Source organism: Rhinopithecus roxellana, chromosome 6, assembly GCF_007565055.1.
Source record: "Rhinopithecus roxellana isolate Shanxi Qingling chromosome 6, ASM756505v1, whole genome shotgun sequence".
In the NCBI taxonomy this organism is placed as follows: domain Eukaryota; kingdom Metazoa; phylum Chordata; class Mammalia; order Primates; family Cercopithecidae; genus Rhinopithecus; species Rhinopithecus roxellana.
In genome coordinates this window covers 133,100,353-133,124,615 of record NC_044554.1, presented here as the reverse complement: position 1 = coordinate 133,124,615, position 24,263 = coordinate 133,100,353, and the positions used below count along the sequence as shown (strand labels likewise).

Genomic DNA, 24,263 nt, shown 5'->3' with positions numbered 1-24,263 from the left:
GTAAGGCAAGGGTCAGCAAACTATGGCCCAAGGGTCGAATCCAGCCTTCTGCATATCTCTGAAATCTGTTTTATTGGAACATGGCCATGTCCATTTGTTTAAATACTGTTTATGGCTGCTTTCAATGCTGAACAGCGGGGCTGCATAATTGCTACTAAATGAATTGAACCTGATGGCCCGCAAAACCAACAATATTTATCATTTGCTCTTTATAGGAAAAGTTTGGTGACTCCAGCAATAAAGGATTCCTCATTTTCTTTTTATACAGTTGTATGATATTCCATTGTATGGATGGACCACAATTTACCTAACAGGTACCCTACTGATGGGTACTTAGGTTATTTCCAAACTCTAGCTCAGTACATGTTATTTTGTATATGTGTGTGCATACAGTTACGTTAACAATTCCTGTAATTAGCATGGCTGGGTCAAAGAGTATGTGCATTTGTGATTCTGACTGATATTACCATATGGTTTAGAAGCAAAGTGGAGCGTGCCTGTTTTCCCACACTCTCAGGAATGTAGATTTTTATCACACTTGTTTCCCTATTCCAGTAACACTATGTGTTTAAAAATGAGTCAATTTGGCCGGGCGCGGTGGCTCAAGCCTGTAATCCCAGCACTTTGGGAGGCCGAGACGGGCGGATCACGAGGTCAGGAGATCGAGACCATCCTGGCTAACACGGTGAAACCCCGTCTCTACTAAAAATACAAAAACTAGCCGGGCGAGGTGGCAGGCGCCTGTAGTCCCAGCTACTCGGGAGGCTGAGGCAGGAGAATGGCGTAAACCCGGGAGGCGGAGCTTGCAGTGAGCTGAGATCTGGCCACTGCACTCCAGTCTGGGCGACAGAGCAAGACTCCGCCTCAAAAAAAAAAAAAAAAAAAAAAATGAGTCAATCTGTGTATCAGACAGTTCACTATTTTAAAACAAAGAGGCTCAGTTTGGTCTGAGCTATAGTTTCCACTTAGAATTTTCAGTGATTTTGTTGTTGTTCCTCAGTAAGTGTTAATGACAACATCCAAGTCCCCATATTCCTCTCCAAAATCTCTTTGCCAGGTTTCTAATTTGAACAGTCCCATGGAGGACTGCTACTGCTGAACAACTCTTGCTCCTTCTCCAATTTAAAAATATTGCCCCATCTAATACTATGATAATTTTATAGACAGTCAACAAGAGAGCGACGGCTGCCCAGCTGAAGCGGCTGCCCTTTTTCATTCCAGATGTAATTCCTTCCTGATTGCAAGGACAGCACAATCATATTCTGCATCTTGCATTTACACGGTAATGTGTTTCCAGCAGAGCTCCACAGGCTTCCTAAGGTCATCCTTAATGTCTCATGTTGGATCCAGTTGGTGAATCTCCTTAACTAGTCCTTGAGACAGTTTAGTTAGCTATCATTTTTAATGATCCTAAAAAGTACTGTAATGAACATCTTTATAATTGTAGATTTTTTTTTGTAATGAAAATGGACAACGTATGGAAGAAAAAGAACCAACCTATTTAAGGGTGTATTGTGTTTATTAACTGATCAGTAAATCAACTGATCAGCCTGTTAATCTATCCATTTTTCTATTTCTTGCCTTTTTCAAAAAGGAATGTAACATTTCCATCTTATTCTTTAAATGTTTAAATGAAGCCTGAATATTTCAGGATGAAATTTTGGCCGGTTGACTTTCAATCACTGATATCGTGAATTTGTGGAAATGATCAGAAGGGATCTAGTACAATCTACATCAACTTTAGGGAAAAGAGCATCATATTCTTCGAGACAAAACCTTATTTGTTACTATTTTGATGTTTTGGAATACATATTTTATTACTGCTGCTGTTATAAATAACTAAATCTTCATAAAAGTACTTCTGTTGTCCACTAAAAACAAACAAAAACACAAAAAACATCCCCAAACAATGAAAAGACACTGGTGGCCCTGGAAGGACTTGGGCAGATGGAGCAGAGCAGGAACTTGCTGCTTTTTTACATATGCCTATTTAACTTTTTTAAAAAAAGAACAAACAGAAAAACTAAAATGATATAGGCCCTGGCCTCGTAGTGAGGAGAGTCAGGCCCCATTCCGGGGTATTATACCAACTCCTTCAACAGATCCCCTCCCTGCCTTAGGCTTTCTCTTCTACTCAGTTATAGGAGGAGATGGGGAGGTGAAGGGTTGAAGATCTCTCATGCCTCCTTTAAAAATTTAAATCTATTGGCCGGGCGCGGTGGCTCACACCTGTGATCCCAGCACTTTGGGAGGCCGAGACGGGTGGATCACGAGGTCAGGAGATTGAGACCATCTTGGCCAACATGGTGAAACCCGTCTCTACTAAAAATACAAAAATTAGCCGGGCATGGTGGCATGCACCTGTAGTCCCAGCTACTCGGGAGGTTGAGGCAGGAGAATGGCTTGTACCCAGGAGGTGGAGGCTGCAGTGAGCCAAGATGGCACCACTGCACTCCAGCCTGGGCAACAGAGCAAGATTCTGTATTCAAACAAAAAAAAATTAAATCTATTTTAACAAGACCTTCTTGACAAGTTATTTTAAAGATAACAGTAAATGCAAGCCCAAGTGTATTGGAACTTCTACAATGCAAGAAACAGACTGCTTGGAATTTCCATACTGCTTAACTGTGGAGTGATTGTGAATGATCTCTGTCATGGTGTAAAATGTGCCTATGGGGGTGACCAACCTTAGCTGTGAATTTAATAAGCTGACCTGGCACTGGCACCTAGCTCTGGCAGGCTCCCTGACTGAGGACCTCCTCTGCAAACTCACTGGTTGAGGCACTGGGAAAGCTCAAGGAATGCAAAAACACAGGCCCTCGTTCTGCCTGAAGTCAGAAAGAGGGAGGCCCTGAAGGCAAGTGCCAGGGAAGGGCCTGGCACAGAGGACCAGTTCCCCCAGGCGGAAACAGGAAAAGCCTGGAGAATGCTCTCATCTGGGGACGGTGCTCTTTACTTGCTGTGAACCAGCAACATAACGTGCTGGCACCACCTATCAACCAAAAACCTACTCAATCCGGGCACGAACCTGAAAAACCGAGGCTGGTGCTCCACGTGATTTTCTTCTAAGACTCGCCGCCTTTCTCTCTGTAGTTGTTCAATCCTCTGCTTTTGTATTTCGGCTTCTTCTAAGTTCCCTTCTTCTAGAAACCTGAGGCATTGAGGAAAAAAAAAATGAAAGGATATGAATTCAAGAAAACAAAACAATCATTACTACTCAACTTGTATATGTCCACAACTGGATATTCAAAACCCATTCCTATACATAAGACCCTGCCCCCAACCCTTTAATCAGTATCTTGAAGTAGTCAGAGAAGACATTTTTTGAATTGGTGATATTTACATAATTCAAAAATTATATCTACAAAAAAGAATTTGGGGCAAAGTCTTCCTTTCTTCCTGGTCTCTAATTCCAACCACCTTCACCCTACCGCCCTAGAAAACCTACCTTATTATTTTCCTCTGCATCTTTCTAGAGATTCTTCATGTGTATATAAACAAATGTTAATACATATTCTTACCCTTCCCTCTATTTAAAAAATATAAATGGTAGCATGCTATGTATTCCTTGATTTTTTGTTTTGGTTTACTTTCTATTTAACAATCTATCTCAGAGATCTTTCCATGGATATACGTAGACATCTTCATTTTTTAATAGCCACATCATATCCAGTTGTGTGGATGTATCTGAATTTAGACAATTTCCTATGGATAGACATTTGAATTGTTCCCAATTTTTCAATGTGACAATGCCGCAATAAATGACCTTGAATATCCACCATTTTACATGAGTAAGTAGGAAAAATCTGCAGGAGAAATTTCTAGAAGTGAAACTGCTGGGTGAAAGGGGGTGTAATTTATGTATCACTGAACGGCGCTTTGTGGGGATTACAGCAATTTATATTCCCATCAGCAATGCTGAGAGTGCCCTTTTTTCCCCATCACCTCAGAATGTATAAAACTTCTGAATTTTTGTCAATCTGATAGGTTAAAAATTAGGTTAAAAAAATGGGATGTCGACATGATTTTTAAATTTGCATTTTTCTTATTATGACTAAGGCTGAGAATCTTTTCAGATGTTTAAGGGATAGCTGCATTTCCTGTTTTGTGGACTGTTCATTTTCCTATGTCCATTTTTTCTTTTTTTTTTGTTAACACAAGGTTAAGATAAATTTAATTGAAAATGTTCATTATAGACATTAACAATGCTTACCATTCTTTAAACACCATATACGTTATTAATATATACTGTATATTTCAAATTAACTCCATTCTTAGGTTTGATTTAAGAAACACAATTGTAACAGATTTTATACAAAAAAAGACTTCCCTAAAAAAGTAGACAAACTGCATGAAACAGTACAAGCATAATGTGCATAGCAAGATAGCTTGAAGCATTCTGTGTGTGGCTTTCTTTAAAATAAATTAGGGGAATGGGCCCATTTGGGACCTACTGTTACAGCTGACATATGCAAATGGTTTCACACCTTTTTTAGGCACTTGCTAACGAGTGTTCAACCCCTGCAAAATGAATTTACCTCCGATCTATTACTAGATTTCTAGAGGCAATTCATGATACGAGTTGCAGATATGGACTTCTCTGTTTATCATTTATCTTTTGACCTTATATAGTTTTATTTATTTTGCCATAAAGAAGGGCTTATGTTTGCTTTTTTGGGGGGGGGGGTCTCATTGAGACACCCAGGCTGGAGTGCAATGGTGTGGTCCTGGCTCACTGCAACTTCCTCCTCTTAGATTCAAGCAATTCTCGTGCCTCAGCCTCCCAAGTAGTTGGGACTACAAGCACGTGCCACCGCGCCTGGCTAATTTTTGTACTTTTAGTAGAGACGGAGATTCATCATATTGGCCAGGCTGGTCTCAAACTCCTGACTTCTAGTGATCCACCCGCTTTGGCATCCCAAAGTGGTGTTTGTTTTTATTAAAGCCAAATGTAACAATCTTTTCTTTCCTTGGGCTTCTAGATTTTCAGTCTTAATTAGAAAGACCTTAGGGGAGACATTATTATTTCCATTTTACAGAGTAGGAAACTGAGGCTGGGAAAGATGAAAAGATCTACCATATATCACACACCCTGTGAGTAGCAACCTAGAAATCAGTAGTTAGATCTCAGTGCACCAAAATCATTTAAATCTGAGGGCTCGGGGAGCTGGATGTTTCCACCCTTTCAAATACACACTAAGTTCTTTATGATTGCATGCAGTCAAACTCTTCAAAATAAACACCTTTTTTTGGCATTTCAATGGAAATGGGGCTTTACGGATAACAAAGGTCATGCCACACATGGATTCGAGTTAGGCCCCAGCTCCTCCGTGACACAATTGTTTAAAGCGTCCCCACCTCTCAACTCCTGATGACATTTTCCACCTTTCTCAGGTGCCTCTGGTGGCCCGAGGATTGCTAATAAGACTTTTTGTAAGGCGTTTTACATCTCCGGAGAGAAAAATCTTTAAAAAAATCCTTACCTCTGGTCTGGCCTAAATCGCGTGTCAGTAGGTGGTAATAAAGACTTTGATGATAGATCCATTTCATTTAATTCCAGCGCAAACTGTGTGAAGCCATAGTATTGCTCATAGCCTTTCGGCATGGGATCTAAGAAGAAAATAAATCATTCACCCCTAACTTGCATGTCGCTTATGTTACATTTTAATTCCTTCACCTTTTTCATCTCAGCCTCGTTACAAATTTTCTCTCTCAGCTCCCTTCCACCTCTGTTAAAATATTCTGACTAATGAACAGGCGCTGAACATTTCTCTATACATTTTCTTTTCTATAATTTTTCTTCTGTCTAAAGGGATGTAGCCTCCTAAGTGTGTTCAGAAGGCAAATTTATACAATGCTGTGAAGTTTCTGTAGTGCTTAAGCTATGAAAATAATTTGATTTTAAAATAAACATGTTAGGCTGGGCGTGGTGGCTCAGGCCTATAATCACAGCAGTTTGGGAGGCCAAGGCAGACCGATCACCTGAGGTCAGGAGTTTGAGACCAGCCTGGCCAACATGGCAAAACACTGTCTCTACTAAAAATACAAAACTCAGCCAGGCATGGTGGCGGGTACCTGTAATTCCAGCTACTTGGGAGGCTGAGGCAAGAGAATCACTTGAACCTGGGAGGCAGAGGTTGCAGTGAGCCAAGATTACACCACTGCATTCCAGCCTGGGTGACAAGAGAGAAACTCTGTCTCAAAAATAAAATAAAAATAATAAATAAACATACTAATATAAGCTCTGGGTCCATTTTTCCTGATTCTCACTCTAGAGAATCTGTTTTTAAGTGATGTCAAATTCTACTGAAACTCTGTTTAGTACCTAGAACAGTGCTGAACACATAGCAAGTGGTTAATAAGTGTTATTCTTTTCTTCCATTCCTGCCCCCCCATCCCCCCAATCTTACATCTTTAAACCATTAGGTGCATTGCCCTAACTGGAATTCCAGCTTTTCAAGCTAAACATACCCAAATTTATATATTGTATAAATCCAATGTAGACTACTAAGATCTACTTATAGTCTAAGCTCTTCACACATAACAAGAGAAATGCTTTCCAAGAACTCTTATGCAGACCTTTTCTTTTAAATTAAAGGGTCTCAGTCCACCCAGGTTGGAGTACAGTGACAGGATCTCGGCTCACTGCAACCTCTACTTCCAGGGTTTCAGTGATTCTCATGCCTCACCCTCCCAAGTAGCTGGGACTACAGTAGATGCACACCACCATGCCTGGCTAATCTTTGTATTTTTAGTAGAGATGAGATTTCGCCATGTTGTCCAGAGCGGTCACGAACTCAAGGCCTTAAGCAATCTGCCGCCTTGGCTTCCCACAGTGCTGGGATTATAGGCGTGACCCACCATGCCTAACCGGGACCAATTTTTTGAATCTTCAGAAGTCCTCTTTGTAACTAGTCTAATTCTCTGTGTATCCTAAGCATAAAAATAGTAGCAAAGTTTCCTGTGGTGTCTTGGTCAGCAACCCAGTAACCAGGGAGTAAAGATAGTGCTTTTTCTTAAAGATGGGCCAGAGATGCTCATTGCCATTAGAGAGACATAAAGTCAAGGAATAATGACAGTAACAAAAATTTAAACAGTGTCGCTTTATCAAGGTGGTACTTTAACATTGAGACAGGATGGTAGTTCTCATCTGTGATGCATACTTTAAGCAAAGGAGACAGATTGTGCCATTTGCAAAATCTCATGTGTGCCTCTGAAGCTAGGAAGGCTTCCACTGGTGCCAGTTCATTCTAACTTCATGGCAACCTCTGCAACGGTGGGAGATGTGGCAGCTACCCATCGAAAGAGCCACTGCTGGCTGCCTACTTGACCATCATTTCTCTTTCTTGCTTGCTAACAGAATACTGATTCTGTTCAAATGGCATTATTCCCTTACTGGGGATTACTCCAAGACATCTAAATCTCTCTTGCCTACCCTGTTGCCCATGACTGGTTCATGGATGGGTCTGAACCCACTGCAGGCTGACATGATGTAAAGTCCTATTTGCTGGGGAATCTTAGAAAATGTTCCTGAGAAAAGAGAGGCACAAGGGAGAAAAACTCTTCTGTCCTCTCAATACATGCTTGGTACACTGTCATGCAGGGGTATGACATTGAATGGTAACAACCATTTTGCATCCATTAGGGGAAACACCACAGTACACTGGGAGTGGCAGAATGTATCCTCACTGATCCGTGTGCCCTTGACACAGGTAAGTTGCCTTATGTAACAACCCTGGGGCCACCCACCGCCTCACTTACTGTTACGTAATAGCACATAGCCTAACAGTTTAAGCCACCAGTCAAATGGTTTTGTTTGTTTTTTTACCAACCTAAAGCATCCTAACAAACAATGGTTTACAATATGGCTGTGACTTGGAAACAACATAATTTTTGGACTTAGAAGATCGAATAAGATGTTAAAGTGTGGTGGGGACATGCTGATGAAAGCTGGGGTTCCCTAGCTCTTCTGCCCGTATCTGCTCTAAGAGCTCAGCACCCTCTGGAATCACAGGAGTGATAAGGATGGCTTCTGGGGTTAGGTCAGCCTGGGGATAGCTAACTTTTGTAGGTCTCCTGGGTCACTGCTTTTCCTCTTTGTCCTTGCTGTAGAATGCCTTCTTGCATCTCACTGATATTCTTTCATAGTACCCAGTATAGTCACACATGCGGACTGCAAGATTCCCTCAGAGAATGCCCGTGGATTAGCAATGCTTGTTCTGGGGTTAAGAACCCGGGACCCAGCAGCCCAACAGAGGTGTTGCTATCAGTAAGCATGACAAGTAGGTGAAGACTGGATGAAGGAAGAGGGCCAACACCTCTAACCTAGTTCAAAGCAGAAGAGGCTGGAGATGCTGAACAGACACCGCTCCTGTCCTCTGTAGTTTCTTTTGCCATGCCCACTCACCCACCCCCTCGTAGCCTGGGGTCCACAAACCCAGATACTCACTTGCTCTCCATACACAAGCAGAAGAGGAGGAGCCACCGCAGTAGATGCTTTCATGCCATTTCCCAAACAGCCGATGAACTGCATTTCCACTCCTGTCAAACACTGTGCCTTCAATCTCATGGGCATTAGTGCTCCAGTATTTTGCCTAGGATTCAAATGAGAGTTGTTGGCTTAGTCCTTTAGCATCAGCTTATTACAGATATTAAAGAAAGAAAAAAGGAAAAGCTAGAGAAAGAACTGTAAGAGTGGTTCCATACTACATATTAGTTTGCTAGCTCTGGGTTCTGTTTTTTTAACCAACAAATTAAAAATTTATGTATTTATCATGTACAACATAGTGTCTTGAAACATGCATACCTTGTGGAATGGCTAAATCAAGCTGATTAACATATGTATTACCTTACATACTTACTTATGATAACACTTAACTCTCTCAGTGGCCGGGTACAGTGGCTCACGCCTGTAATCCCAGCACTTTGGAGGCCGAGGCAGGTGGATCACCTGAGGTCGGGAGTTCGAGACCAGCCTGACCAACATGGAGAAACTCCATCTCTACTAAAAATACAAAATTAGCTGGGTGTGGTAGCACATGCCTGTAATCCCAGCTACTTGGGAGGCTGAGGCAGGAGAATCATTTGAACCCAGGAGGTGGAGGTTGTGGTGAGCCGAGATCGCGCCATTGTACTCCAGCCTGGGCAACAAGAGTGAAGCTCCATCTCAAAAAAAAAAAAAAAAAAAAAAAACAAAACGAAAACAAAAACAAAAACTCTCTCAGCAATTTTCAAGTATACAACACATTGTTATTAACTATAGTGATCATGTTGTACAACAGATTTCTTGAACTAATTCTTCCCGTCTGAAATTTTGAATCCTTTGACCAACATTTCTCAATCCTCCCCTCTGTCCCTGGCAAACCCATGTCAACCATCATTCTACCCTCTGCTTCTATGAGACTGACTCTTTTAGATTCCAAATATAAGTAAGATTATGTGGCATCTGTGTCTGGCTTATTTCACTTACCCTCCAGGTTCATCTATGTTGTCATAAATGACAGAGTTTCCTTCTTTTTAAAGGCTGAACAGTATTTCACTGTTGTATGTTATATGTACCATATTTTCTTTCTCCATTCATCCATTGTTGGACACTTAGGCTGTTTCCCTATCTTGGCCATTATGAATATTGCTGCAATGAACATGGAAATGCAGATATCTCTTTCATATACTGATTTCATTTCCTATGGATATACACCCAGTAGTGGGATTGCTAGATCATAGGGTAATTCCATTTCTAATTTTTTTTTAGGAACTTCCATTCTGTTTTCCATAATAGCTGTGCTAATTTACATTTCCATGAATGGTGTGGGTTTCCTCTTCTCCATATCCTCCTGAACATGTTATTTTTCATCTTTTTGATAATAGCCATTCTAACAGATATGAGATGATATCTCACTGTGGTTTTAGTTTGCATTTCCCTGATGATTACTGATGTTCATCATTTTTTCCTCATATATCTATTGGCTACTTACATGTCTTCTTTTGAGAAACGTCTCTTCAGGTCCTTTGTCCATTTTTAAATCAGATTGTTTTCTTGCTGTTGAGCTCTCTATACATTTTTTATATCAACTTCTTAGGGGATGTATAGTTTACAAATATTTTCTCCTGTTCTATAGGTTGTTTCTTTACTGTATTGATTGTTTCCTTTGCTGTTTAGTTTGATGTAATCCCATTTGTCTACGTTTGCTGCTGTTGTGCTTTTGGGGTCATATCCAAAAATAGTACCTGCCCTGACCAACGTCATGAAGCTTTTCCCCTTTTGTTTTTGTTTTAGTAGTTCTACAGTTTCAGGTCTTACTGTAAGTCTTTAGTCCTTTTCAGTTGATTTTTGTATACAGTATACAGTCCTAATTTCATTCTTCAGCATGTGGATATTCAGGTTTTCCAGCACCATTTATTGAAGAGACTGTCCTTTACCCAGTGTGAGTTCCTGGCATCTTGGTCAAAAACCAATTAATTATAAATGCATGGATTTATTTCTGAGTTCTCTATTTGTTCCACTGGTCTATGTATTTGTTTTTATGCTTGGACTTTGGCTTTAAAAAACTCATACCTTTAGTTATTTAATAAAAATGAATGGTTAACGATCTGCAGTTTGTAACTCAACTAATATTTGTGTAAGATACATTTGCATTACTTCCTTTGCTACATACAATGTAAAAGAAGGCTCAGTTCTCGGCTGGGTTCAGTGCCTCATGCCGGTAATCCCAGCAGTTTGGGAGGCCGAAGTGGGTGGATCACTTGAGGTCAGGAGTTTGAGACCAGCCTATCCAACATGGTGAAACCCCATCTCTACTAAAAATACAAAAATTAGCCGGCTGTGGTAGTGGGTGCCTGTAATCCCAGCTACTTGGGAGGCTGAGGCACAAGAATCACTTGAATCCGGGAGGTGGAGGTTGCTGTGAGCTCAGACTGCACCACTGCACTTCAGACTGGGTGAGAATGAGACTCCATATCAAAACGAAACAAAAAAAGAACAAAAACAAGAAAAGAAAAGATTCAGTTTCTATACATCAAGCGAGTAGCGTGGGTATTCTCACTATGTATTGGTGAGAGGCAACCTTGCACTCTATTCTGCTCAGTTCAGCTCAGCTCAGGCCAGCCCAGTCCAGTGGATTTTATACAGTTCCACACTGCAGCCAGCAGAGGGAGCTCTAGCGCCCTAGAGTTGATTTTTTTTTTTTTTTTTTCCCCAAATTACCTGGCTGCCCTAAAAGTTTCTATGAAAGAACGGCAAAGGCATTTCTCCACAAATCAAAAAACCCTAGTACTATTTTCAGCTTAAACAGAATCCATATTTGGAAACCAATAATGTTGAATGGCATTTTCAGGTCAGATTCCGGTCGTTCAGCTTCTGCATTTCAAGGCTGCGGTAAAAATAGTGGCGCACGGAAGTGTCTCAGAGTTGAATTAGAAATTTAAAGTTAAGTTATCCAGCCATGTAAGAATGAGGGAAAAGCAAAATGATCTTAAGTTTGTTTATTTATTTTTTGATAAGACAGGGTCTTACTATGTTCCCCGGGGTAGAGTGCAGTGGTAAAGTCATAGCTCACTGCAGTCTCAAATTTCTGAGCTCAAGTGCTCCTTCTGCCTCAGCCTCTCCAGCAGCTGGGACTACAGGTGCATGCCACCCTGTCTGGTTAATTTTTAAATTTCTTTATAGAGATAGGGTCTTGTCATTTTGCCCAGACTGGTCTCAATTTCAGGCCTCAAGTGAGCCTCCTGCTTCAGCCTCCCAAAGTGCTGGGATTACAGGTGTGAGCCATGGCACCAGGGCTCTTAATTTTATTCTGAATCAGGTGTCAGATTTTCCCTTAGAGATATACGCCAACAAATCCAGTGCTGAGAATTTGCTGGAAGCCACCAAGGGACACTGTCACCTTCCACAGGCGAGTGTGGCATCTGCTTGCAGCATCTCTTTCAATACCAGACATGCCCAGTGTTCATCTCTAATGACTATAAAACCCATTTTCTGCATGTAAGTGGATGAGAACCAGGTAGGTGGTAGATACGGGAGTGGAGCATGTTTCCTTGGAGAAAACGTTGAGAGCAATGTGGCTTTCACGTGGGACACAGGTAATATATCCCTGCTTCAGGCTTCCTTTTGTTTCTGTTTGCAGAGAGCTCAGACAAAGCTTTCAAGGTAGGGTCATTTTTATTTTGTCCCACATGTAAGGTCATTATGGGCTTTATGTTGGTCTATAAACCAGTTTGAGGTTATAATAAAGACCCCAATCCACCTCTTCCTAAGTATTCCCTATAGGTTACAGGTGGTGCAGAGAGGCATTACATGAAGTTCCACAGTAAAACCTCAACTCTCTGCTTATTATTTCCATCTTTGTTAAATGCAAATATTCCTTGAGGAGGATCATGTTTTAAAGCTATTTTAACTACATACAATTTTTAAGAGCATGAAGGAATCTAGGAGGGAGAGAAAGCAGGGAGGGTTGCCCAGCAAGGCTGTTAAAATGATAAAGAGACTCCATACTTTTTGCCTCTGGCCAATCTTTCCATTTCTTCTCTGAATGTTTATGAGTCTCTCATGTGTGCCAGATACCATTTCAGGTATCAGGACTACAGAAGTGAGCAAGACAGACTAGGTTTTGCTCTTCTGGAGTCAAGGATGATGAGGAGGGTATGGAGAGCAGAAAATAAACACACACAGCAACGATAAGCAGGCTGACTTCAGATGGTGACAAGCACTCTGAAGAAAATGGGACAGGATAGGCAGCGAATAACAGGATGGGGCTAGGGCTAGTGATGGAAAGATCTGGGGACAGCTGCCCAAGCAGAAGGAAATGAAGAAAGAGAAAGAAGGCCGGTGTGGCCAGAGGACAGTGGGGAAAAAAGAGGGAGGAAAAAGAGAAGTTCAGGTTGGAGGGGAACGAGGTGGTGTGTGTATCTGCAAGTGTTCAAGTATGTGTGTGAAAGGGTGGGGATGGGGAGTGTAGCCTGTGCAGGGCCTGGCGGGTCACCATAAGGATGCAGGCTTCAACTCTGAGAAAGATGGGAGCTGTTGGGGGATTTTGCTCAAAGGAATGATACAGCATGAGATTTTTTTTTAAAAAGAGCCTGTGGTAAACCATACCTAATGTAACATAGACCATTTGAACCATTTCTAAGGGTACAATTCAGTGGCATTAAATACATTCAGAATGCTGTGCAACCATCACCACTATCTATTTCTAGAACTTGATTTCATCTTCCCAAACTGAAGTTCTATACCCATTCAACACTAATTCCCCCTTCCTCCCCCCTGCAGCCCCGGGTGACCACCATTCTGCTTTCTTTCTCTGTGAACTGGATTCCTCTGGCGATCTTGCAGAAGTGGAATCATGTAATATTCGTCCTTTTGGGGCTGACTTATTTCACTCAACATAATGCTGTCAAGGTGTATCCACACTGCAGCATGGTGATTTATGTTTTAAAAGGGTCTCTCTGGCTGCTGTACTGAGGACAGACCCTAGTGGCCCCCAGGAGGGGCCATTGCCCTGGTCTAGGTGACAGAGGTGCAGCTGGGACCAGGGAGTTCCAGCATTGCTTGCCTGCTGGCATAAAGGTGAAGGTGAAAAATCTCTCAAATGCCCTGTGCTCTGGGGCCCTGGTTCTGCCACAGCCTTTCCAGGGACAGAGTTCAGAGAGTCACTGGAGTTACCTTTATAAAATTCACTTTGCAGTAGCAGGAATCATCATTCAGATTCTTGATGACAATCTCTCCATAGTGCTCAATCCACCTCTGCCCGCTTAAGATGTTATGGATGCAAGAGGTCACTTTGTTCCACTCAAAATGATCCCCAAAACTAAAAAGAAGGAAAAAGTAGAAGTACCAATTTCCAGAAGAGCCAGCAGCAAATGCAAACAAACTCTGCTCTTTTATAAAATAAGTCATTACTCATCCCTTTATTCACAGAAGCAACACTGGCTGAGTGTCCACGCCACGCTAGATGTTCTAGGAGCCTCCACTCTCCAAGGAGGCGTGCATGCCACAGAGAATGACAGCATTCAGACTCTGCACTCTGGAAGCTACCAGAGGCTTCACTAGAAGCTGGTGGTCTCTTGGAACAGCCCACTCCCTCCTTTGACAGAGGAGGCAGTTCACAGCCAGAGGGGCTTGTCCAAGGCTGCTGAACTAGGAAAGGAAAGCTTGAGGAAGGGATGAAGATTTTATACAACTTGCTGAACATATATTGCCTGCATCCTTTATGATGAGAAAGTATTCAGATATTACTTATGGAATTCAATAATTATGAGGAAAATGGTATTAATAATATGACCAGATACTTACAAAACATATGCAGTGTGCTAAGTACTATTTTAGGTGTTTTATGTATATTATTGGTTTAATCTTCACAACAGCCCTAGGAAGTAGGTGGTTTATTATTCTCTCTTTCTAGACGGGGAAACTGGTGATGAGAAAGGTGAAGTACACTGTCCAGCGATTCGCTGTCAGTAAGTGCCAGAGTGAGCAGGTGAATCTCGGCAGTCCAGTTCCAGAGTCCCTGCTCAGAAGCATCTTGCTTAATAAATAAGTATCAATCACCCCTATCAGATCAAGGCCATGCCTTTCTTAAAAGGGATTTTGATAGCAAAGCAGCACAATAAAGGAAAAACACTTTTTTTTTTTTTTTTTAAATTTGAGATAGGGTGTCACCCTGGCTGGAGTGTAGTGGCATGATCACAGCTCACTGTAGCCTGAACCTCCCCAGGCTCAAGGGATCCTCCCACCTCAGCCTCCTGAGTAGATGGGAATACAGGTGCATGCCACCACTATGCCTGGCTAATTTTTGTAGTTTTTCTAGAGACAGGGTCTTGTCATGTTACCCATACTGGTCTCAAACTCCTGGACTTAAGCAATCCGCCCACCTTGGCCTCCCAAAGTGCGGGGATTACAGATGTGAGCCACGGTGCCCAGCCAAAACCACCATTCTTAATCTTGCTAGGAAGTGGAAATGAGTTTTTAATAAGCATCTATTCGGGGAACTCTGGTCTGCAGGAGGCATTTCCATTTGAGGGAGAAACATTTTTTAAAAGTGAGCTTGCCAAAAGGAGGAACATTTAAACCTACTGTCAGACAGATTACAAGAAAAAACACACACTCAATGCAACAGGCGGGGGGGTGGGCATCCGGCTCCCAAAGCAAAATCTTGGCCCTAAATTCCATAAAGTTCCTTAACCATAGAAGAAGAACTTACGCTGGCAGAGTCACATGGGTTGTGCCAATTGGAACGATTTCCATGGATTTGCCCCAGAATTTGTTTTTCCATCTCACATCTGAAATGAAATACCAAATATTACATTTTTAGCAGGAGAGTCAGGTAGATTAAATAGTTCCTAGGCTAGATAAATGATCAATCACTATATAGTACAACCTCTTCACAATCAAGTCAATTATTATATAGGATAACTTTTCATAAAATATAAGTACCAACCCTTTGGGCCCCTGGAGCAGAATCAGGGAAACTGAAATGATAAGATAAAGTCCTTTCCATGAATGCATTAACAGCACGAAAGGCAGACAGAAGTGAAAACAAGTAGTTAGCACACAGAGAGGCCCAGGTTATAACTAAGTGTGTTATAAGGTAAAATGAAACCTGAGAAGAAGGAGTGACGAACATGCTTGGAGAAAGCATCAGAAGAGGCTTGTCAGAAAGGGCCATCTAAATGGGGCTTTGAGGAAAAAGCAGGAGTTCACTGGGCAGAGAAAAAGCAATTTAAGGCTAAATAGCTTGTCCAAGGGGACAGAAGTATAGGAAAACATAGTCACATAGTATGGTTCTATCCTACAGGTCTCAGACTGTCTTATCTAGAGAAGAGTAGAAAGGTTGAGAACAAAACCAGGTGCAGTGGCTCATGCCTGTAATCCCAGCACTTTGGGAGGCAGAGGCAGGTGGACCACTTGAGGTCAGGAGTTTGAGACCAGCATGGCCAACATGGTAAAACCCCTTCTCTACTAAAAATACAAAAATTAGTTGGGCATTGTGGTGGGTGCCTATAGTCCCAGCTGCTCGGGAGGCTGAGGCAAGAACCCAGGGTGGAGGTTGCAGTGAGCCAAGACTGTGCCATTGCACTCCAGCCTGGGTGACGGAGTGAGATTCTGTCTCAAAAAACAAACAAACAAACAAAAAAAACTGAAAACGAAGAACAATGGGCTCTCCAAGCCTGGCTAAGAGTCTGGTTTGTGTGCGATGAGTGGAAACAATCAGGCCACTGATGTGATTAGACATGGACCTTGCAAAGGCAATTGGAAGCCATACGGAGAATGGAACAGGAGTAGGAGAGAGGAGAAGCAAGGCGACAAGTTAAGGGGCTTCTGCAGTTGCCCAGGGGATAACAAATGGGGATGAAGGGAACCAAGACAACAGACATGGGGAAGCGAGTGAGCCCAGAAATACTAAAGAAGAAGAAACAGGCACAACTAGGTGACAAATTAGATGCAGACTGAAAAAGAATTTATGAACAATGTCAGATTTTTCTAACTTGCGTGAATGGTGGTACCAACAGAGAAGCCAGGGAATAGAAAAAGAACAGCAAGAGGATCCCATCTGGCTGCTGCACTGAAGATAGACAGACCACAGGGTGGGAGCAGAGGGGACAGTGGGGAGCCCTGGCTGGGGTCCAGGTGAGAGAGGTGGAGGTGGGGCTGGGACCAGCGAGCCCAGTGGGCCTCATATTGTATAATCGTATTTATATAAAATGCCCCAAACAGGCACATTTATAGGCTGGGGAATGTTGAGAGAAAAGGGGCAGGGTAATATTTGCTAAAGAGGATTCTTTCTGGAGTGATGAGAATGTTCTAAAATTAACTGTGCTGATAACTGCACAGTTTATAAAATTCACAATTCTGTGAATAAAAACCATTGAACTGTACACTTTACACGGGTGAATGATATGGTATATAAGTTGTATGTTCATAAAATTGTTACTAAGAGAAAAAAAAAGATAGCTGGCTGTTTAAAACAAAAGTAGTAACAATGTACTACATGATTTATGGTATGCAGAAGTAAGATGTATGTCAAAAATGGTAGAGAGGTTGGGAGGGGAAAATGGAAGTATACTTCTGTAAATCTCACTATAGGTGAAACTGGCATAATATTATTTGATGATATTAAAAATATATAACATAAATCCTAAAGTAACAACTTTAACAAGAAACAAAATGGGTAAGTATAGCTAATAAGCTAACAGGGGAGATGAAAGAGAATGATAGAAATTATTCAATCCAAAAGGCAGAGAAAGAGGAAAAGGAGAACAAAGAACAGATGTGACAAACAGAAAAGAAACATCATGAGGGCAGATTTAAGCCCAGCTACATCTACAATCACAACAAATGGAAATGGTTTACATAACCTACATAAAAGGCAGAGAAATGTCGGGCTGGGTTACAAACCAAGATTTGGGAATCCTAGGCCCATGGAAATAGGTGGATTGCTCAGGAAAAGGCTGATGGGGAAGGATGGCCTACGAGAAGGATGCTCAGGAAAGGGAAGGACGTAATGTAGGAAGCACACAGAACTACTTTGAGAAGACCCCTCTCATTAAAAAAAAAAAAAAAAAAAAAATCCAACTTTTGGCTGGGCGAGGTGGCTCACGCCTATAATGTCAGCACTTTGGGAGACCGAGGCAGACATATCACAAGGTCAAGAGATCAAGACCATCCTAGCCAGCATGGTGAAACCCCATCTCTACTAAAAATACAAAAATTAGCTGGGCATGGTGGCTCATGCCTGTAGTCCCAGCTACTTGGGAGGCTGAGGCAGGAGAATTATTGAACATGGGAGACAGAGGTTGCAGTGAGCCGAGATCACGCCACTGCATTCCAGCCTGGCAACAGACCGAGATTCCATCTCAAAAAAAAAAAAAAAAAAAAAAAATCCAACTTTTGAAACAACAAAGAAGAGGTGCTTATAGCATGAGTGAGATTTACCAGTTAGGAGGCTAGGAACCTTATGAGAATATTTCCAGAGGGTTTTGGTGAGAGAGCAGTTTCAATCTGAAACTTTAATAGCAAAGGTGAAGAAAGAAAACCATGGTACTTGTCACTTTAAGCTGGAAATACTGATTGCCTCCAGAGAGAGAAACTGAGTGGCTGGGGAAGGGGGTTACAGTATACTGTTTTGTACTTTTAAAGTTTAATAGACTGCGTGTGTGCGTGTGTGTGTGTGTGTGTGTGTGTAAAGGCAACATGTGATATCAGTGGTAGCAGAGAAAAATATTTTAAAAATGTATATGTGCTTACTGTCTTAAAAACTTAGGATGCTTACATTTTCCTTCTCCAGTGCACTTTTTTTTAATAAATTGAGAGGTTAACAAAATTAATCCATCTAGGAAATAGCTATAGCCTTATTCATTCCTCAGAAGACTGACCCACCCACCCCCAACTCAAAAGATAAACTGAACAAAATTTTAGGAACAATCATCTCAAAAATGAAAAGAAGTAAGCAATGTAAAACATGATCTCAGAAATAAAATTTAAGTCTGACAAAAGCAGAAAACCCCTCTGCTGTCTATACTCTGATAAACAACTGTAAATATTTAGTGTCTCTTGAAATATGTGAGGCATTTCAAATGATTTTTAAATAAGATAAAGTTACAGAAATAAATGGAGGAGGCTCAGATAAGGTAAGTGAGAGATGAGCGGCAAGAACAGGTGACGTAGATCCTTCCAACCAGGCCCAAATCCAGGGACCACTTTTGATCTCAGTAAGAATTGATAGCAATTCTTGGATAAAGTAAATAGATAACATATTACACAATATGATGGAAGTAAAATGTATTAGCACATTACCTTGCCAGAAAACAAAATTTCTAGACTCAGCATGACATGCAGAGATAGGCGGATGGTGGCTGACCTGATGGAAACAAAGGACAGAAAAACAAAAAATGAACTTTTGCGTCTCATGAAATCCAGTCTTTCTTCACTGCACTGAGATGTAACACTGTGCAGTGCTGAACTGAAGGAAAAACTTCTTTAGTTTCCCTCAACAAGTCTGTCCTCAAGAGGGCGCTCCTGATACAGTCAGCTCCCACTTGCTCAGGCTGGTCAAGGGTGAGGGCAAGGCCCTTGAATGGAAGCCTCCAGAAGCCTCCGTGGGAGGGCGGCCAGGTGGCGAGTGATGAGGACAGAGGTGCATTTTGAAAGACATAAAAATAAAAACAGGGACATGTGAGGATTGCTCATCCATAACATATAATCTAACATTGGCTACCAATGTGTCAACATCTCTGTCAGCTATTCTGAAAGTAGCTGCAGATGTTTTAATTAAGATATCAAGTAACAAGTATTCTAACAAGCAACCTAAATGCTCTTCCTCGGGCTCAGCCAATTTAACTCTTGAAAACTCTGCATAATAAAAGGCCAGCCTCTTTTCAAATCACCTACAAGAAGACCAATGCAAGGTAATTTTTTAAAAAAGAATGTTTCTATTAAAAAAAAAAGGAGAGGGGGGAAACACACAATTGTTGAGGAAATGTTAGTCAACTGTTAAGAACATTTTATTTATTTTTTTGTCAAGATAAAAACTATCTTGAGCAAGTAAGTAATCTCATTCCAGAAAAGAGAACTCCCTGGAGCAGAGACTGCTTTTTGGCAAGGAGTCATTACTCATTTTATTCAGTAATGAAGAGGCTGAAGAGAAAATGGCTCCTCCCTCTATTTCCTCATTATCTCAGTTGCACTCAGGGAATGTTGAGAGGTGTACATGCTGTTATTCTAATTCAGTACTGGTGAAACCACAGTAATGCTGCCAGGGTTGTTTCCAGAAAGTTCTCTGATGTAGTTGATTCCTAGCAGAGGTGTCTTACATTGAGAGTATCTAGCTCAAAGCCTGCATTTTATAAACAAAGAGACTGAAACCAGAAAGATTAAGTAACATTTCCCAAGTCACACCGATAGTCAGGGAAGAGACAAAGGAAAGACCAAGCGGTTTTGGTTTACCTCACTGGTTTTCAAACTTTGCAAAAAAAGGAAAAAAAAATGTTTTGAGCAGCTGCACGGTTTTCAAACCCATCTTATCAAGAACCCAGAATACTGAGCCCTTGCTTGAGAAAACAGGTGGGGAGGAAGGGAGGGCAGTGGGTAACAAATCCACAGCTGTTCACCTTCCTGGGACCCTCGGCTGAGGAACATGGTTTGAAAACTACTTCTGTGTGCCAGGCCTCCAGCTGGAGGACCGCAGGGCTGGGAGGATGCGGTCACACACACCATACCCACATGTGACTCATGGGATTACAGCTGTGCGGGCCAAAGAAAGGTAGAGACAAAGATGTAAATCATGTAGGTATCTTTCAGATTCCTCAATGAACATAAACGCCACTTGCACTACAAAGCAGGAGACTCAAATTTGCGGCTCTTTGGTTTGTCTTAGTTCCCATGTGCCTCCTAACAACGTGAGCCCTTCTGTGCCTGTGGGATTTTCAAGGGCAATTTTCACTTCAAGCACTGACTTAGAAACCTAATCCCATAATGTAACTCCCTGATATTTCCTTTGATGTTGTCTTTTTTCTTGAGACAGGGTCTCACTCTGCCACCCAGGCTGGAGTGCAGTGGCACAATCAGCCCACTACAGCCTCGCCCTCCAGGGCTCAAGTGATCCTCCTGTCTCAGCCTCTCAAGTTGCTGGCACTAAAGGTTTGTGCCACCATGCCTGGCTAATTTTTTCACTTTTTGTAGGGATGGGGTCATGCTATGTTGCCCAGATAGGTCTGGAACTCCTGGCTTCAAGTGATCTTCCCACCTCAGCCTCCCAAAGTGCTGGGATTACAGGTGTGAGCCACCATATCCAGTTGTCTTTTTTAAAAAAATCCTACCACTTGGAGATACTTTATATCAAAAAATGCTATATTCTTCTCCTTTTCTTCACTAGCTGTCTCTCAATGAAAACAGTGGAGTTAGCTTTGAAACCATGGGACCATATAAAACAAAATCAGGGTGCAGTGGCACAGCCCTGTAAGCTACTTGGGAGGCTGAGGCAGAAGGATCCCTTGAGCCCAGGGTCCAGGAATTCAAGACCAGCCTGGGCAACATAGTGAGACCCTATCTATAATAATAATAATAATAATTAAAAACAACCATAAATCAGCTCAAGACAATCCCCACTCCCCACTTCTCCACCCCACCTGGCATGACCCACTACGGAGTGGAAGGACAGCTATGAAATGTTCCTCTCCCCCATAATGGAGACATATTTTAAAGTGGATTATTATGAAGTAGATTATATTCATCCCACAAAAACAATGTAGCAATGTGGGAGAGGAGTACTACAGCTTTGATGAAGAATTTGGCATCTTTACAGGTATGGCCGAATGTAAACATCAAAGCCAAACACAGTATAGAAAAACCACACACCTCTTTTGTAATAATTTTAAACACCATAAAATAGGGATAAATACACTATCCATATGAACTATAAAAGAACCCCTACTGTATACACACATCTCATAAAAACACAAGCTTGATTTTTTTAAACTATTGTGTTAATGAATGAATGTTTAGCAGATTAAGTTTAGATGGATTCAACACATTTTCTGAATTAAGTCTCAACCTTCAAATATCAGTAACTTTGCTTATTTCTTTATGGCTTACACAGGCCTTTGGGAATGGTTTATTTGGCCCACATTGCTTTTAAGAGTTTTACGAAGCTTTCTGGGGAGATTTACATTGATAGCTTATTATTATTATTATTATTTTGTATATTTCCTCCTATTTGTGGAGCATCTGCCATGTGCTGCACTAGTGTCCGGGAATGAGGGAAAGGTTTTTGTCGTTCCACGGACCTGAGCCCTGACTGCAACATCATCTGCTGGCTGTTTGACCTTCACAGCTTTCCAATCCCCTCAGCCTCTGTCACCTCATCTGTGAAATAAGGCTGATTCCACTGATTTGGCCAACTAAAAGAGAACACATACAAACTGTCCAGGATCGTATGCTGATGTGGATGAGGCAGAGACTATGTTTTGCTTTTTTTTTAATGAGTGTATTTTCACTTGGTTCTTACTATCTTCATTAGCCTGATTTTATAAATTAGGAAATAGGGGTTCTGTCCAGCAAAGAGCTTCCCCAGTGCCACACCATTAATGAGTGATAAAGGTAGCACTCCAAACCTACGTCATCCTCTTCCAGATCCAGGGCTCGTGTCCCTCCCCAAAGCCAGGACACATCATTAAGGTTCCTTCTCATGGACATTTAGAGAAAAAACCTTTTGAATTTGACCTTTCCAACCTGAGTCTCGCATATTTCTTTGTAAAATGAGGTGTGAGGATCCCTCTTGGCTTCAAAATGCTCTGATTCTAACATCTGATGTTAATATCTTCTTCGAATCTTAGCATCAAAGGTGGCAGCGGATGCTGGCCAACTTGAAAATATTATACAAAGGCTTTAATTTCAACGCCCATGGAAAAAGGTAATTCACACTTAATCACTAATCTTTGTTGATGGCAATCCTTCTAAAATCTATTAGAGTAGAGAATAATGAGCAGAATCTAATCTGTCTTTGTTATTGTAGGATTTTGGTTGAGTCTGTATTCTCCTTCCATTTTAACTCAGGCAAAAAAAGGCAGTAGATGCATTTGTCTGAATTGACCCAGCCCTGGAAGAGAAGCTGTCTGTTAGCCTATTGAATAAACCCAATTTAGACATTTTTTTTTTAAGCATTCTTCCCTATCACTTCCTTTCCAATCAAAGAAGAGCAATTCTTGATTGGTAAGGATGTCCAAGCATTCAAGGAATTACTACACATGGTTTTTATTATGCAAGTATTCATATGATAACACATGTATCTATCTTTCTTTCTACAAGCCCCAATATAGTTCCCCTGGCAGTTAAGAATTCTGGTAATTTATAATTTATTTATATATCTGAGGCCTTTCTTTACCTTGACCTAATCATTTTTAATTTATGCTTTGAATGCACTTTATATAAGAGGTCAAGGGAGAAGCAGATAGGGAAAGGATGTATTTTCAGTATTTTTGTACTTTGTAAGCTTTTATTTTTCAGATTTAGAAAAGTAGCCCTTCAATACCATCAGTTCTCCCCTGCAACCGCTCCAAGGCATAACTATCCAGTACTCCCAGGTCCTGACTTCCCTGCAGCAATACAGGGCAATAATGAAAAAGAGGGCAAGTGCCAGGTGAAGAGGTCATCCAGAGAGGGGGACCAAGTGGCCATTCTTTCCAGGTCACTCATCAAGCACTTACTGATTGCCTCCGATGTGTCAGGCACTGTCCTAGTCACCAAGGGTACAATGATAAGCTAAAGAAACAAAAATTCTTACCCTGATGGAAGTTGTATTTTAGTATGGAAGTGGGTAAGACAAACGACACATAAGAAGCACATAATTTGTCAGTAGTAATGTGTGTTGAGGAAAATAAAGCAGGGCATGGGGATGTGGGGACAGTGAGTAGGAGGGCTGGTTAGACAGGGTGGTGGGGCAGGACTCTAATAATGGAAACCTGTGGGGCTGAGAGAAGTTCGGAAGTTAACCACACAGGTATCTGAGAGAAGCACATCCCAGGTAGAGGACACAGCCAAGGCCAATGGCTGGAAAATGCTTGGTACGAAGCAGAAGCAGCAAAGTCAGTGTGGCAGAGCTAAATGACCAGGCGGGGAAAGTAGGAGAAGTGTCTGAGGGTGAGATTTTTGAGGGCGTTGTGGATCATGGCCAGGACTTTGGATTTTATTCCAAGTGACTTGGGAAGTTGGTGGAGGGTTTAGAGCAGCTGCTGCTTCTGTTTTAAGCAGTCACTCTGGCTGCTGGATAAGGAATTAACTGGCTCTGGAAACAGGAGATCAGTAGTGAGTCCAACTGCAATAATCCCAGTCACTGATTTTAGTGGCCTGAGTTAGGTGACCAGCACCAAATGGGCGACAGAGTGAAAATGGCTGGCTGCAGAAGGCAGGCTTCTGAAGGAAGACCCCAGGATTTGCTGATGAGAGGATGTGAGTTATTAGAGAAAGAGCTATTAAGGATGATGCCAAGAATTCTGACCTGATTCTGGGGAGAATGCAGATGTCAATTATTTTCCCTTCTCCCACGTTCAGAGTGAATCACTTATCTCATAAACACATGGCTTCTAGCAAAAAATTAAAAAACAAAAACACATTAAGTGCTGACTTGCCCTAGAAATGTAGAAAACCACAAAGCAATGGTTTTTTTTGTCTCATCTTTGATTTATTGCTGGTTTTATTTGAATGGTTTGAATTTACCCTTTGACAGTGTCTTTAAGATGGTATTTACTTATTTAATAGGTAATAAATAACTGCTTAC

The 24,263-nt window shown here is 41.6% G+C and overlaps 1 protein-coding gene across 5 annotated transcripts in view; it reads right to left on the bottom strand.

Moving 5' to 3' along the window:
* The window catches only part of OSBPL3 (oxysterol binding protein like 3), a 183,671-nt gene that overhangs the window by 5,069 nt on the left and 154,339 nt on the right, over nucleotides 1–24,263 (bottom strand). For all 5 annotated transcript variants that reach the window (XM_010375927.2, XM_030932420.1, XM_030932422.1 and 2 more), the window contains 6 exons: nucleotides 18,788–18,851; nucleotides 15,195–15,273; nucleotides 13,658–13,802; nucleotides 8,450–8,594; nucleotides 5,484–5,610; nucleotides 3,029–3,151 (listed from right to left, as the gene is read on the bottom strand). In XM_010375927.2, coding sequence (XP_010374229.1) covers nucleotides 3,029–3,151; nucleotides 5,484–5,610; nucleotides 8,450–8,594; nucleotides 13,658–13,802; nucleotides 15,195–15,273; nucleotides 18,788–18,851 — 683 coding nt within the window. The remainder of the gene's footprint in view (nucleotides 1–3,028; nucleotides 3,152–5,483; nucleotides 5,611–8,449; nucleotides 8,595–13,657; nucleotides 13,803–15,194; nucleotides 15,274–18,787; nucleotides 18,852–24,263) is intronic.